General features: G+C 42.6%; 1 protein-coding gene across 3 annotated transcripts in view; it reads right to left on the bottom strand.

Moving 5' to 3' along the window:
- The window catches only part of col4a5 (collagen, type IV, alpha 5 (Alport syndrome)), a 257,193-nt gene that overhangs the window by 48,703 nt on the left and 192,995 nt on the right, over window positions 1-15,495 (bottom strand). For all 3 annotated transcript variants that reach the window (XM_060832454.1, XM_060832453.1, XM_060832455.1), the window contains 5 exons: window positions 10,753-10,879; window positions 10,134-10,214; window positions 7,915-8,013; window positions 6,473-6,523; window positions 5,140-5,325 (listed from right to left, as the gene is read on the bottom strand). In XM_060832454.1, coding sequence (XP_060688437.1) covers window positions 5,140-5,325; window positions 6,473-6,523; window positions 7,915-8,013; window positions 10,134-10,214; window positions 10,753-10,879 — 544 coding nt within the window. The remainder of the gene's footprint in view (window positions 1-5,139; window positions 5,326-6,472; window positions 6,524-7,914; window positions 8,014-10,133; window positions 10,215-10,752; window positions 10,880-15,495) is intronic.

Genomic DNA, 15,495 nt, shown 5'->3' with positions numbered 1-15,495 from the left:
AGCTCGTCTTTCCTTGAATTGATGAACAATTATGGAAAGTTCATAAGAAACCTGGCCTTCATCCTGGCACCCTTAGTATTGATAAAGGGTCCACCTTGAAGATGATCTCATAGCTAAAATGGAGTCTTTAGGGAAAAGAAGACGTAGCTAACATTGTCTAAGGTGTTGGCAATCTATGATCCCAAGCGAGTTCTGGTGTTGACATGCGATGCCTCCCTGTAAGGTATCAGGTTGGTGTTGGCTCACAGGTGGCCTAATGGAGACGAATGCCCGATAGTGTAGGCTTCCAGGCTGATGCAGAGCGCAAATATGCCCAGATAGAGAATCTTTGGTGTGAGGAAGTTCACCCAATATCTTTATGGTCAAAAATTTGTAATATTAACAGACCACAAACCCCTGTGAAGGCTACTCAAAGAGGACAAAGCCTTACCGCCATAGCTTCAAGTCACATTCAGTGGGAGGCCATCATTCTGAGTTTGTACAGGTACAAGTTGGAAGAAATGGAGATGCCTGGAGCTGCCTCCTGGTGGCAGATACCCCACCAGTGGTGCCACCGTTGGAGAAGTCCATTCAGGTTTTAAACTTTCTGGACATCCTTCTGGTCAGCGCTGGCAACATCAAACTGTGGACACAAGAAGATCTGGTGCTGGCGAAACTTAAACAGCTGGTGCTCTTGGGAGAAACAAAAGAGCCATTGCAACCAGAATTGAAACCTTTCTCGACCCGGCAAGACCATATCATTTTATTTTGGGGAGCAAGAGTGATTATTCCCAGCCACATACTGGCTGAACGCCAAAAGGGTCATCCAGGCATGTCCAAAATGAAGATGTTGTCAGGAAGTAGGTCGGATGGCCAGGACTGGATGCAGATATGGCCACATTGGTGGGGCAGTGCCCAGAGTGCCAACAAGGTCCAAAATTATAGCCAAATTCGTGATAATGGCTGGTTAAAAATGTTAACTATGCCAGCCCCTTCATGGACTGAGCGTTCTTAGTCATGAGTGGATGCCTACTCAAAATGGCTGTATGTTTATAAAGTTCATTTGTCAAACATGGGGGTGACAGTAGAAAAGTTGCAATACATGGGCTCCTGGAAGCGTTGGTCACAGACAAAGGGCCATTACTTACCGGCAGGGAATTCAAGTATTTCCTAAAGTCGAATGGCATTCGTCACATAAGGATGACTCCATACTATCGTTCAGTGGTCTGAGTAGCCCAAACTTTGAAGGCAGGCTTAAAGCAACAGCCCACAGCTTCACTTGATACCAAAGTGTACCTATTTGACTAATGGGCCATCCCTCATGCAGCTACAAGGATAGCTCCAGCAGAGCTGCAAACAGGGAGATGACTTTGCACCAGGAGAAATCTGATTTTCCTGGAACTTTAGATTAGATTAGATTACTTACAGTGTGGAAACAGGCCCTTCGGCCCAACAAGTCCACACCGACCCGCCACCCACCCATACCCCTACATTTACCCCTTACCTAACACTACGGGCAATTTAGCATGGCCAATTCACCTGACCCGCACATCTTTGGACTGTGGGAGGAAACCGGAGCACCCGGAGGAAACCCACGCAGACACGGGGAGAACGTGCAAACTCCACACAGTCAGTCGCCTGAGTCGGGAATTGAACCCGGGTCTCTGGTGCTGTGAGGCAGCAGTGCTAACCACTGTGCCACCGTGCCGCCCTGATGGTAGTGGTGTTGGGAGCGTGTGGATGGAGGTGAAATGGCGTCAGGAACACCAATGCCAGGCAGAAAACTCTGCTAAGTGAGAGAGAGTTTGCTTCAGGGGATGACATTTGATGTCAAAACCTTGGGAATGGCCCTGCATGGGTAAATGGCATAGGTGACGCGAGGTCAAGTCCCATGGCATACAAAGTTTGGGGAGGTGAGGCAATCTTGAACAAGCACATGAAACTGCAAACTTGCAAATAGGGCAGGAGCAAAACATACCCCATCCCTCAGAACAGCCAAATAGGCTGTTGGAACCTGTGGGTGATCCCCCTCCATCCAGTGTCAAAGATATCTCAGAGTCTGAGGTAGACCCGGGAGATGTTGCAGCCATGACACTTTTACTGTCTGAAGAAGAGGATGAATTTATTCCAAAATGCACCATATGTGAAGAGATAGTCTACGGTCCGGTACACGCCTCCCATATCTGAGGCTGAGTCGACGGAACTGGACCCAAAGCAAAAACACCCCAGGAAAGAACAAGTACAGGCCTACTTCCCTGAACCTAGCGAGGGAAGGATGTAGAGATTGTAATGAGGTCATCCAGGTGGGCATGATGGAAAATGATTCCCTGACTGGGGCTGTTATCCCAGTCCAATCAGAGAACCCTGGCTGACAGATATAAACAGGAGTGTCAGAGGTTCTGTTCACTCAGAGCTGGCTCTGAGGAAGCCAGACCAGTGTCAAGTACTATGCACATGTAAATAAAGGGTGACTTGGTGAAGGGATACCAGTCTCGATGGAGTTATCTTACGGGACACTAAGAGACAGCCTCTTAAGCAGCCCTTGAACTCCTTATCATACGCCTCTAACCTGGCATCCTGGTCATTGTATGTGTCTGGTACCAGCGGTGGCCTTTACCTCTGAGATGGTGCTGATGTTTAATTGAGCTGGTTGGCCAGCAACTCTTGGTGAAGCAGCACTTCTGCCACCCAAATCCTTGAGCCTAGTGGAAGGCCCATAGCTGGCCTGTAAAGTGCCTGATTGGCACACAATGTAGTGGGCCGTCCAGAACAGAGGCACTGTGGGGCTCTGTAACCAGTAGCCAAAACATTCATCTCTTCCCACAATGTTCCATCTATTGAACTCTGTGAACAAAGCATGAGACTTTGAAAAAGATTCCATTCCATATTGGGCAGGAGAGGGAATTACTTGTTTGGACACTGTGGGAGCTAAAACCATATTCTTAAAATAGATTAAAAGCCTAACAGCATCTCTTAAAGGCAAACAGTTTGAACAACTTACTAAAATGAAATGTCTCCCAATAAATTAAGGAATTGAATAAAAATCTTAATTTCAGGCTGGGTTCCCCTTTGCATATTAAGAAGGCAAAACAGACTCAATATTTCACTTTAGGTTGCAGGAACTATAATGATGTTAGTCTATAGAAAGCCAGCCATTCGATGGAAGCATTTTTTAATTGCATTATCATGCAACAGATATGCAGATGGAATTAACTTGCTGAGCAAATATTTATTGGAATCCCCGACCTACTATAGGTTCAGTTTTTTTTTCATTAACTATGAGGAGATTTTACTCAGAAGTGAGTTTGAGCATGCTCAGCTATTTAATTTTATTTCTCTTTACTACTTTCAGTATTGAGCTCCCTCTACTGTTCTCCAAGAAATCCTCCACTCAACATTTGGAGAATGTTGCTCCCATGTGACATTTGCATTTCCCCAAACCAGCTTCCCTTCATTCTGCTCAATAAGAGCAGATTTATATGTGGATTGACGTAGACTGGGAACTCGTTCAAGATTCTGCAAATGCCTGATCCTTTCACCTCAGCAGACTGGGCTGAATCCTCAACTCCTCGGGTTTAACTCCATATCAAAATAACACAGCAACATAAAAATAATCTTCCTTTTGAAAAATGGACACAGAATAAAACTGCTATCTTCAAATTCAGGCCCACTGCTTTAACCAACATGAGGTTTGTTAACAAAAGAAAGCACAAACTTGCTTCTCTGTCTAAAACTAGAGAATAAGGTTCTTTTTAAACTTTGTGCAGGTTCCCAGGTAGGCCTGAGTGTGGTGTGTAATTTTGGATATGGTCTGATTGAGAGATTGGCTCGCTGTCGGGTCTTTGTCACAAGGATATAGCCTGAGACAGGGATAGGGAAAGGACTGCAGCCTGGTACGTTGGGGCCTGGAAGCTTGGCAGAAACGGAAGGCAATATCTGATTTGAAGCTTGTGGGGGATCAAAGCCCAGAGGCAAATCTGGGAGGGGCATACCACAAGGGAGATCCGAGGCAAGAGGGGAGATTAGAAGCTAGGATCAGGTCAGTTGGAGACCTCCTGCTAAAGATCGTTTCAGATCGTTTGGGTTTGTGTGGGTATCAGGTTGTTGGGGGAGGGGAAGAGGAGAGGACCCTGGGTCTAGGGGAGTTCGTGAGGGCATTGTCAGAAGGGAGTGCAGAGAAATCAGGGAAGTGGGTTAATGAGGTGGGATGTGAGATTGAAGCCTCAGGAATGGGTAGATTGAAATTGTCGGATGGGGAGGGGGTTGTGTGAGGAAGATTAGAAACACTCCTGTCAGGTTTCAATCCATGAATTTGGCTGGTTCCCCGTGCAGCCCCCTCCATCCCATCTCAACCTCTGCATTCTGTTGGACATATTTATAATTCTAATATAAATAACAAGCTAAGAAACTGCCCTCAAATATATTTATGAACACATCACACTACTGAATCAAATGAATTCTTAACCTGGTGTTTCAACTTCAAACTCTTAACCTTAAACTTTGAACAATCACCCCAGTGACCTTCTCCTGCTTAAGGTGTTTATTTCTCTGTAGTTTTACAGAGGAAATAGTCACTTCTTGCAAAAATGCATGAGGCTTACTTAGTCTTCAGATACAGGTGCAGAAATAAAAGCTCAAAACTGACTACAGTACTTCAGCAAACATCTTCCTTATTTGAAAATGGACAAAGATTGTCCCTGCCCTTGTGCTGCCATCAGTTCCACACTCTTTTTGTTTAGCCAACTGATCTACTAACTGATATATTGAAAGAACAAGAACTGTTGTAGTAGAAGCTACAGATGCTCAAAACATTTAGAATAAAAAAATGCACCTCTGATCTGCCTAGGGATGGGACAGTCCCATTAGCGAGATGACCTGAATTGAGACTGAGCCAGCAAGCAAAGTGAAATGAAATGAAAACACAACATTATGAAGATGCTCTACAAGGATGATGTAGAATAAACAAAGACAAATGTGATTGCATTTTCCATTAAGAATGTTTGACGATGAATAACACTGTGCTTTCTGTGATCTGTGACTCACATTAAGCAGGTACATTCTATACATGCGGAACAGCTGAATGAAAATAGTGCAAAATGGGTGAGGCAACACATTAGACTTCATCCACTTTGGAAAGAAATACCTTTTTTCTGATCTTACCTGGTCTTCCTGGCTGCCCTGGAGTCCCTGGTGATCCTTTTGGGCCCTCAAATGATTGTCCTGGTGGTCCAGGGGGTCCAGGTGGGCCTTGCTGACCTGTGAATCCTGGGAATCCAGGATCACCTTTAAGACCTGGAGCTCCAGGACCCCCTGGGTTACCTGGAACTCCTGGATCTCCTTTTGGTCCTGTCATGAGGAACACATTAGATGGTGAGTGGCTTGGAATCACCCAGTTATTGAAATACATTTCACAAGTCGACAATAAAGGTCATTCATGAGCATTTTTCTCATGATAACCATTATCCTTTCCACCTTTAGATAGCTTGGACAGAATTTTGATATATTTCATTTTGTCTAATTAGAAACAATAATGGATTTTGGAGAACTGAGGCAAAAAGTTAAAACTACTTCAATAAAATCTACAGTATGCAGATGACAGTCATAAGATTAGATTTTTTAGATTAGATTACTTACAGTGTGGAAACAGGCCCTTCGGCCCAACAAGTCCACACCGACCCGCCGAAGCGAAACCCACCCATACCCCTACATTTACCCCCTACCTAACACTACGGACAATTTAGCATGGCCAATTCACCTGACTCGCACATCTTTGGACTGTGGGAGGAAACCGTAGCAAACCCACACAGACACGGGGAGAATGTGCAAACTCCACACAGTCAGTCGCCTGAACCATTTTATTAGGGAGGAACCCATGCCTATTTCTCAGGAATTAATTATTTTGATTAGATTTTGTTTGACCTATTGGATTCCATTGCACAAATATTACTCCTTGACATTTGTTATTCAACAAAACTATCATTTTGAACATTCAGTTTGGTTGTAGACTACAACTCACTTTGGAAACCCTTCTCTCGGCATTATAGCTTCTTCTGAATAATACAACAGAACTTTGCAAGATGACCTTACAGTAGCCTCAGTGTTTGATCAGTGCTGCTTCAGCTTCACTTTTAGCTGTCATTACAGAGGATTTCATTTTACTGAATCAGCAGTATACACTATGTAAAATGTATGATGCATGAGAAAGGCTAAAGGGCCATATTGAATTTCAGGGCTCAGATTAATTTACAGCTTTGTTATTCACTTTTGAACACATATATAGTTCTGCATTGTCAGCAGATCCTGCATTACAGCATTTATCACTACAAGTTTAAAATTAATCTTCACTCTGATTATTGTTGGATTAAAAGGTAAATTCAAAGGCAATGAAATCTTTGAATTGAAAATTAATAAGACTGCACAGTATTGCTGCTGTAAAATTAAAGACATGCATCTTTCAATTTTGAGTTGAAGATTTTTCTACTTCATTATTTACCTGGAAATCCTGAAGGACCAGGGGGTCCTGGACGTCCTAGACCTGGAGGACCTACGGACAGACATCACAATCATGAGGACAACAAAAAGAAACACTGGACAAAAATGAAAGCACACAGTTTGACCTTTAATAGCTCCGATTTTCTTTCGATTGTTGACACACCTGAGACAAAAGCTGCTTTGAGGTGAAGCGAACTTTACAGCAAAACTGACCTAACAGTGATTCTTCCAGGAACTCTAATTACCTGCTAAGATGGTATTTATCTCCCCTTGAAATGCTTGACATCTGGAAAGTCACCTTGAGGAGGAGACATAGATTTTTACATTTCCTCTTCCTTAAATCAGACACCACAATCTTTTGAAGCTGCCAGGCCCCCACAAACACTGTTCTATATAAAAGGCGATTCAATCAATGAAGCCTTCTTTGAACCTTGCCGAATTTGCTCTTCCTGTGATTCTGTTTGACACATGTAATCTCCATAAGATTCTACCAAGTCTCCCTGTGAACTAACAATGCTCTGTTTGCTTTTGCTTATAGGTATGTCATTTAGTCTTGGAAGAATGCGTTGTAATGGGCCAGTATGTTGCCATATCCCAAGTCATATTACCCATTTTGAGGATATCCTTAAACAAGAGGCTGGAAGTTACAGGGGCATGAGTGGATGTACCTCACATGGCCCCTCTACACCTGAAAGAAAGCTGGCAGCCAGTTGACTCTGAAGACATAAACTACTGCTGGTGTGCTAAATAAGCTCCTTGAGAAAGCCCCATTCTCTCTTGTCAATATGCTTGCTGGCAACTCCAACAGTGCCAACAATGTTAGAGTTGAGTGGTGGCCTTTGTTGGGATTGCAGTCAGGCTCATGCAAGTTGGTTCATGGATTCTGAAGGAAGGTAAACCTGGTAGCTTTGAGTGGGATGGAGTGGGAGTTGAGCAAGTGAGTTTTGTACAATGGAAGGAAAGAAGGGTGTTTGCATCTTGGGGGTGCCCCAGATTGGCAAGGAAAGCTCTCCAATGATAACATTCCATCCTTCCATTCTGCTATTTCAACATCTTGAATAATCTGACAATGCCAATCATATTTTGGCATGGATAGAATAATATTATGGTCAGCTGACCTGTTAACAATCTCAAGTAACCCTTAATTATTTAATTACATGTGGTGGGCGGGCTATTGGTTTTGGAGCCCGTTTATCCCAAGTGTTATTGGGTTGAGTTTGGAATTGGGTGGGAAGTTTCCCAGAAGTCCCTCCATAAACTTCTTTGCTTCCTTGTCCTTTTCAAAATTGGACCTTTTCATCAAGCCTTTGGTCATCAATCCTAACCTTCACAAGATCTGGTCAACCTATCTGTAAAGCACTGTAGTATTTCTTGTATAAATGCATATTGTTGGAGAGTCACAACATTGATTCACACTCAAATCATTTTAGGAAGTAACTGAACCTGGATCTCCCTTTGGACCAGCTCGGCCTGGAATACCATCACGGCCTGGTTGTCCTTTCTCTCCTGGAGTCCCTGGAATTCCAAGAGGACCTGGTTCACCTGAAAACAAAATAATTGATTAAAGCTGTTACTAATCATGATATTTACAATGATTTTGGATAATCCAAAATAAAAATCAGAAATATGAATCAAGATTTATGAAAAAAGTTGAATTCATTTCTGGTCTACTCCTTTTCTCCCTCCACACCCACACAGGGCCAATCGTCAATCTAATTGGACGTGTAGCCTCCTCCCAATCCTGTACCAAAATACTTTGTGCCTAGTCGCCAACAGAGATTTATGAACATTGCTGTCAAATGCCTTTAGATTTTCCCATTTTCTTTCAGCATGTTTGGCATCCTTCCATCTGCAGGAGATGATGAGAATGCATTCTCAGAGCTAGGAGACCAGATGAGATTATCCACTGTACTGCTCTTGATGGATAAACAAGACAATTCTGGAACAGCAAAATTTGCCACAAGTCCCATACATGAAGTTGTCCCTTGTTGGAAGTGCAGAAGAATCTCTGCTGATGTGTTGTTTACATGATTGACATGTGCTTTGAAGCTTCTGAAACCACAAGGCAAGATGGTGGTGAATTACTGCTCACAGCTGATGTTGCAAATTGGATTGACCATTGGCTATTATTTTGAAGTAGTCATCACTGATGTTGAGGCTTTTTATGTGTCTTTGACAACATTCCTGAATTGGACTTAGAGTGCCCATCGCACTAGCTACCTTCCTGTATAGCATATCTTTGGAAATAGAGGCATCTTCCAACTTCTGCGCATGCCAGGCCAGAAAATTGACTTTGCTCAATTAGTACCAGCATGCAAAGCGTATTTGCCTTAGAAAGGCGTGCTTCATTGATAATTTTGAGGTGAAGGTTTCTAATTTAATGTTTGAGATTCTAAGGTTGAGCTGAATGGGCTTTTGGTTTTCAATTTTGTGAAGGTGACTTTTATTTAATTGTTAGAAATTTACCATCACCTGAGTTCACAGCATTTTTGTCTTTCGAAGTGCTATCAATATGTGTGGTAGATAGAGGAGATTAAAGCTATTGAACTTTTTTACTTTGCAAATGTAAGCTGTTCAGCTTTTCATGTCACTTGCTGGTGTGCTGAGGATGTAGGCATTCTAGAAAAGAAGGTTGCGTGGTCAGTTTGCTGCTTTTCCATGCTTGCTATGTTAGTCAGCCACAGTTTGTAGCTGTTTCTCCAAGGACTGCTGAACTCGTCATCATGAGACCAAGGTGCCTGTCACTGTGGATCAATGGGAGTAAAATTTGCTGACTCCCTTCAGTGATGTGTGTTCATAAGAAGATATACAGCATCTGATCCCATAATTATGGTTTTCATCACACTAATGGTGAAGGAGAAAATGACACAGTCATATGATGAATGAGCTCTGAGCCTTTGGAGAAGGTCTACTGTCTGAGTGACCAGTGTGATATCATCAGCATAAAGTTCTCTGATTACAGCATGTTGAACTTGGGTTTCAGCTTTCAAATGTGATAGGTTGAGAAATTTCCCATTTGATTGTGTGTGTAGAGGTAAATCCTTCTATCTTAACAGAAAAACCATAGTCATGAAGATAAAGAAAAAAGATTTCTAACAGAGTAGGAGTCTAAGACTATATCACCCCATTGTTGATCTCAAAAGGCAGGAGTAGCACATCAAACTGATTGGTGATGTATTTGTTATCATCAAATCAGCATGAGACTGCAAAGTTTGGGATGGCAGCCAATTTTCTCTGTTCCGAGGTAAAGGCTTATCCTGCTCACCAAACAGGGAGTTGAAATGATCTATTACCTTGATTTTTCCTTCTGTCAATCACCTGTCTCTAATCAAGATGTTAAGTAAGATACCTGTTCCTAAGCCTCATCTGATGTTTCTGTTGAACATATTAGTATGGGACACATATTTATAGAAAGGCATTAGGCACTACATGACAATGTGGCCAAAATTATGGGACATAAATCACACATCACTTACTTGCACAGCATTTCAGAGTTTAGACCAACTGCCATTTGGGGAACTATTTTTCAGTTGGGTTATTAATTCTGAGTCAGAATCAAACTGGCATTAGTGGTCTGTGTAAGATGCTAACAACCTGATTAATGAACAATTCTACCTAAGTTTCCAAACCAAATGGTTTACTTTACATTGTCCTCAACATACCTGGTGAACCAGGTGGTCCAGTAAGGCCAGGAGAACCTGGGAAGCCATCAATTCCCTTGGGACCAGGAATTCCAGGTGTACCTGCATGTTGAGAAAAAAACAAGGTGAGGCTTGCATTCACACATTTAACTGGTCCACCTTATTTTTGGACTAATACCAATGAGACTTCAAACATTGATGAAGGTAGGTACCTCCAAAAATATGGTCTGAAACTTAGTCAAAAATTATACACATTCCAGCAAATTCTTTCTGTTCTCAAACAGTACTCTCAGTATCTCCTTGCTATTTCAGACATGTCCTAACATTACAGTTCCTCATTTCCCAAGTATTGATGCTAGCGCCCCTGAATTCAAACCCACGCCTCCCACAGCAAATCTTAAGATACACCTTCCGTTCTCTCATTTTATTTACCTTATGCCAATTCATTTACAGCTATTCCTTACAATCTTATTTCTTTTTGGTAAAATTCTCTAGCATGTGAATCTGTAGCCAGTTAAAGATCACATTGCAACTTTTCTTCCAGCCCAGCTGACATTTCAGTTGAACGCATTTAATTTTTCTCAGTTTTAAACACAAGGTATCAAATTCTTATGAAAAGCAGTTTTTTCTTGGGACTTACCTGGGAATCCTGGTTGACCAGCATCACCTTTAGGACCAGGCGCACCAGGCAAACCAGGAAGACCAGGGCTACCTGGTACACCCTTACTTCCAGGGTTACCAGGGAATCCAGGAGAACCTGGTTCACCCTGGATTAAGAGAGAATGAGAGTGGGAGAAAATAGAGTGAGAGAAGATAAAGGTATCAATTAACATCTGTAACAGGAACACCAGGGTTTCAGATTAATATACCCAACCTTATAACAGGTAAATCATGCACAAACAACACTGACTTTTTCATTGCATGTTAACTTGAAGTGTGAGAAACATCCAATTATTAAATAATTTATGTAGATTGCCATTCGAAACATGTACAGTATCTGGAAAGAGCATCTTGCATTTAGTTAAAGTGCTTTTGGTTCTAAATCTGTTGCAGATGGTGATAATGATGGAAGCATTTGGAGATTAAGCATGAAGTGTACAACACAGACTTATCATCACAAACTTATATCATACCAAGTGAACCAGTATATCTTTAAACTTCTTCACATAAAAAAAAGATTAATTCAAAAATTCACAAAAACAGTCAGAAAAAGCTCTGCATTTAATTTTTAAATTATATATAATTGCCTTAGCTCCAGTGCCTGCCATAACCAAACTCACTTATATACTCTGGGTCCCAGCCCAAATCAGTCCCACGGTTATTCATGAAGAAAGGCTCACAGCAGATGCAACTTCCTTCACCCCCACGTTCAGTTTTGGCTTAAGCCATTCTGCATTCTCCTGCTTACTCAAAGATGTGACACTTTGCTGTGGCCATCCCAGTAGCTTATGACTCCTATCCTCCTATAGAATGATCCCGAGGATAAAAGGCTTATCATATGAGGAGCAGTTGAGGACATTGGGTCTGTACTTGATGAAGTTTAGAAAGATGAGAGGGAATCGGATTGAAGCTTACAGAATACTGAGAGACCTGCTGGAGTGGATATGGAGAAAACGTTTTCACTTGTAGGAGAGACTAGGACACAGCCTCAGAGTGAAGGGATCACCCCTTAGAACTGTGATGAGGAGGAATTTCTTCAGCCAGAGGGTAGTGAAGCTGTGGAGCTCATTACCATAGATGGCTGTGGAGGCCAAGACATTGAGTGCACTTAAGACAGAGACAGGTTCGTGATTAGTAAGGTGATCATTTGTATCATGGATAGTCACAGGTGAGGTGCTGGAAGACTGGAGGTTGGCAAACGTGGTCACACTGTTTAAGGGCGGTAAAGACAACCCAGAGAACCACAGACCAGTGAGCCTGACCTCAGTGGTGGGCAAGTTGTTGGAGGGAATCCTGAGGGACAGGATGTACATGTATTTGGAAAGGCAAGGACTGATTAGGGATAGTCAACACGGCTTTGTGCGTGGGAAATCATGTCTCACAAACTTGATTGAGTTTGAAGAAGTAATAAAGAAGATTGATAAGGGCAGAACAGTAGATGTGATCTATATGGACTTCACTAAGGCATTCGACAAGGTTCCCCATGGGAGACCGATTAGCAAGGTTAGATCTCATGGAATACAGGGAGAATAGCCATTTGGATACAGAACTGGCTCAAAGGTAGAAGACAGAGGGTGGTGGTGGAGGGTTGTTTTTCAGACTGGAGGCCTGTGACCAGTGGAGTGCCACAAGGATCGGTGCTGAGTCCTCTACTTTTTGTCATTTACATAAATGATTTGGATGCGAGCATAAGAGGTATAGTTAGTAAGTTTGCAGATGACACCAAAATTGGAGGTGTAGTGGACAGCGAAGAGGGTTACCTCAGATTACAACAGGATCTGCACCAGATGGGTCAATGGGCTGAAAAGTGGCAGATGGAGTTTAATTCAGATAAATATGAGGTGCTGCATTTTGGGAAAGCAAATCTTAGCAGGACTTAATGGTAAGGTCCTAGGGAGTGTTGCTGAACAAAGCGACCTTGGATTGCAGATTCATAGTTCCTTGAAAGTGGAGTTGCCGGTAGATAGGATAGTGAAGAAGGCATCTGGTATGCTTTCCTTTATTGTTGAGAGTATTGAGTACAGGAGTTGGGAGATCATGTTGCGGCTGTACAGGACATTGGTTAGGCCACTGTTGGAATATTGCGTGCAATTCTGGTCTCCTTCCTATCAGAAAGATGTTGTGAAACTTGAAAGGGTTCAGAAAAGATTTACAAGGATGTTGCCAGGGTTGGAGGACTTGAGCCATAGGGAGAGGTTGAATAGGCTGTGGTTGTTTTCCCTAGAGCGTTGGAGGCTGAGGGGTGACCTTATCGAGGTTTATAAAATCATGAGGGGCATGGATAGGATAAATAGACAAAGTCTTTTACCTGGGGTGGAGGAGTCCAGAACTAGAGGGTTTAGGGTGAGAGGGGAAATATATAAGAGACTTAAAGGGCAACTTCTTCATGCTGAGGGTGGTACGTGTATGAAATGAGCTGCCAGAGGAAGTGGTGGAGGCTGGTACAATTGCAACATTTAAAAGGCATCTGAATGGGTATATGATTAGGAAGATTTGGAGGGATATGGGCCAGGTGCTGGCAGGTGGGACTAGATTGGGTTGGGATATCTGGTTGGCATGGACGGGTTGGACTGAATGGTCTATTTCCATGCTGTACATCTCTATGACTCTATGACAAGGAGAAGGCAGAAGAATAGAATTGAGAAACATATTAGTCATGATTGAATGGCAGAGCAGACTTAATGAGTCAAATACCCTACTGCTGCTCCTATATCTTATAGTTGTATCTCTCCAGTTTCTGAAAGAGTAAATATTAGAGAAAAAGGGGCTGCAACTGATAACAGATGAGAGAGCAACATAGATGAAAACATAGAAGAAGAGGAAAGCAACAGGTGTAAGGGCAGTCAGAAAAAAATACAATAAGAAAGGCAGCACATCAGGGATCAAAAGAAAACATTTAGAAATAGAAAAGCCAAAGGCTTGAACTTTGGATAAGATCTGATTGTAATTTACAGAATACCGAGCGACTTGGATAGCGTGGGTGTGGAGAAGATGTTTCCACTAGTAAGAGAGACTCAAGAAACAAAATTGAGCAGAACGTCCAACCTTTCATACAAACATGCAAACTAACTGCTAGGGTCATCAATGCACAAAGGGCAGCTAGATGGTACCATGAAGGATATGCAAACAAGGTTTGAGCCAATGGAGACACAGAAACATGCACTGGTGCTCTGTTGCTCCAAGATAGCTCAGGAGCCCTAGTTTTTCACAGCCTCCTCTAAAAGGGGCAGAATTTGAGCCGAAGTGGGTACCACTACAGTTTTGACTTTCTATGGCATATCTGCTAGTGGAGTGCCTTTGATATGATGAGAATATTAAGCTAAAAAGGCTGAAAAGCAAAGTGGAAGGAGAAAGAAATGAGGAGAGTGGGGGAGTGGAGAAGTGGATAGGAATTCTTCCAAAGGCCCACAAACCCTTTGAGCCAACACTGCATAACATCTGCTGACAAGGCAGGCAAAATGTGTCTATCGAAAATTCTGCCCAATTCTCTGAAAATTTCGTAAAGTCTTCACCACTGGAATTAGTCCAAATTCATCTTCATGGCCCAATTCTAACCTTTGGGTTTTTCTCAGTCTCTACACTTAGTTCTGAAAAACACAGTGGTGGGGTGGCGCAGTGGCTCAGTGGTTAGCACTACTGCTTCACAGTGCCAGGGACCCAGATTCAATTCCACCTTCAGGCAACTGTCTGTGTGGAGTTTGCACATTCTCCCCGTGTCTGTGCAGGTTTTCTCCGGGTGCTCTGGTTTTCACCGACAGCTCAGAAATGGTAGATTGGCCATGGGAAATGTAGGGTCACAGGGATAGGGTAGTGGGACGAGTCTGGGTGGCTTGTTCTTCAGAGGGGTGGTGTGGACTTGTTGGGCCAAGGGACCTGCTTCCACATTCTGTTCTAAAAGAAGCGTCTCCAAACTCGCTAGAAGCTTTGAAAGACAATAATAGGTCTTTGATCATAAAACAGTGACACCAGTAATTCAGCAGAAGTAACAAATACTCAGCACACAGCTCTATAACCCAACTTAACTACGCAACTTCAATGTCATACTATCAGGCCTTCTTAAAGTTTTGTGACAGTGATAGTGAGTGTACAAAGAAATAAATACCAAGGGCACCAAATTCCACAGACTGCGATTACAGCAGTTATGGTGGAATTGTCTTCACAGGTGTATTTTAACTCAGACCCAAGCAGAGTATGCAGGGTCAGATGGATGGCATCAAGATAGCACAGGACCAGGAAACCTCAATGACACCATTCAGACAGCATAGGTACCTGCTTACTTCTGATTAACTGAAGATCCAGTCTCTGACTATTAGATGTCTTGATCTCCATTTGGAAATATTGAGGACTGTCCCTCAGCAACATTCCACCTAATTTTCTTACCAGCGACTTGAGCTTTCAAGGTCTGGGCATGGCAGTGACTTCAACAATCAGAAGTCAATGCCAAAATTATTATCCCGATGATGATATCCAAGTACGGAACACTGGAGTGGCTACACATGTGTATAGCTGTGCAACTTAGAGGGAACACTCTATCTAAATGGCCCTCAGAGCAAGATATTGGAATGCACTATGAAAACTAAACTTGTGACCAAAACATCTGAATCGAGTTACAAATTGAATCACCTTCAGCAACATCTAAAATATTTTATTGCTTATTTAAATGCTGGTTAAAGCCTATTAATTTGCATTTACTTTCAACTACAAATAAACTTAGCTTCTCATA

Source organism: Hemiscyllium ocellatum, chromosome 11, assembly GCF_020745735.1.
Source record: "Hemiscyllium ocellatum isolate sHemOce1 chromosome 11, sHemOce1.pat.X.cur, whole genome shotgun sequence".
In the NCBI taxonomy this organism is placed as follows: Eukaryota; Metazoa; Chordata; class Chondrichthyes; order Orectolobiformes; family Hemiscylliidae; genus Hemiscyllium; species Hemiscyllium ocellatum.
Note: the sequence above shows the minus strand (reverse complement) of the source record. Positions and strands in the feature narration are given on the sequence as shown.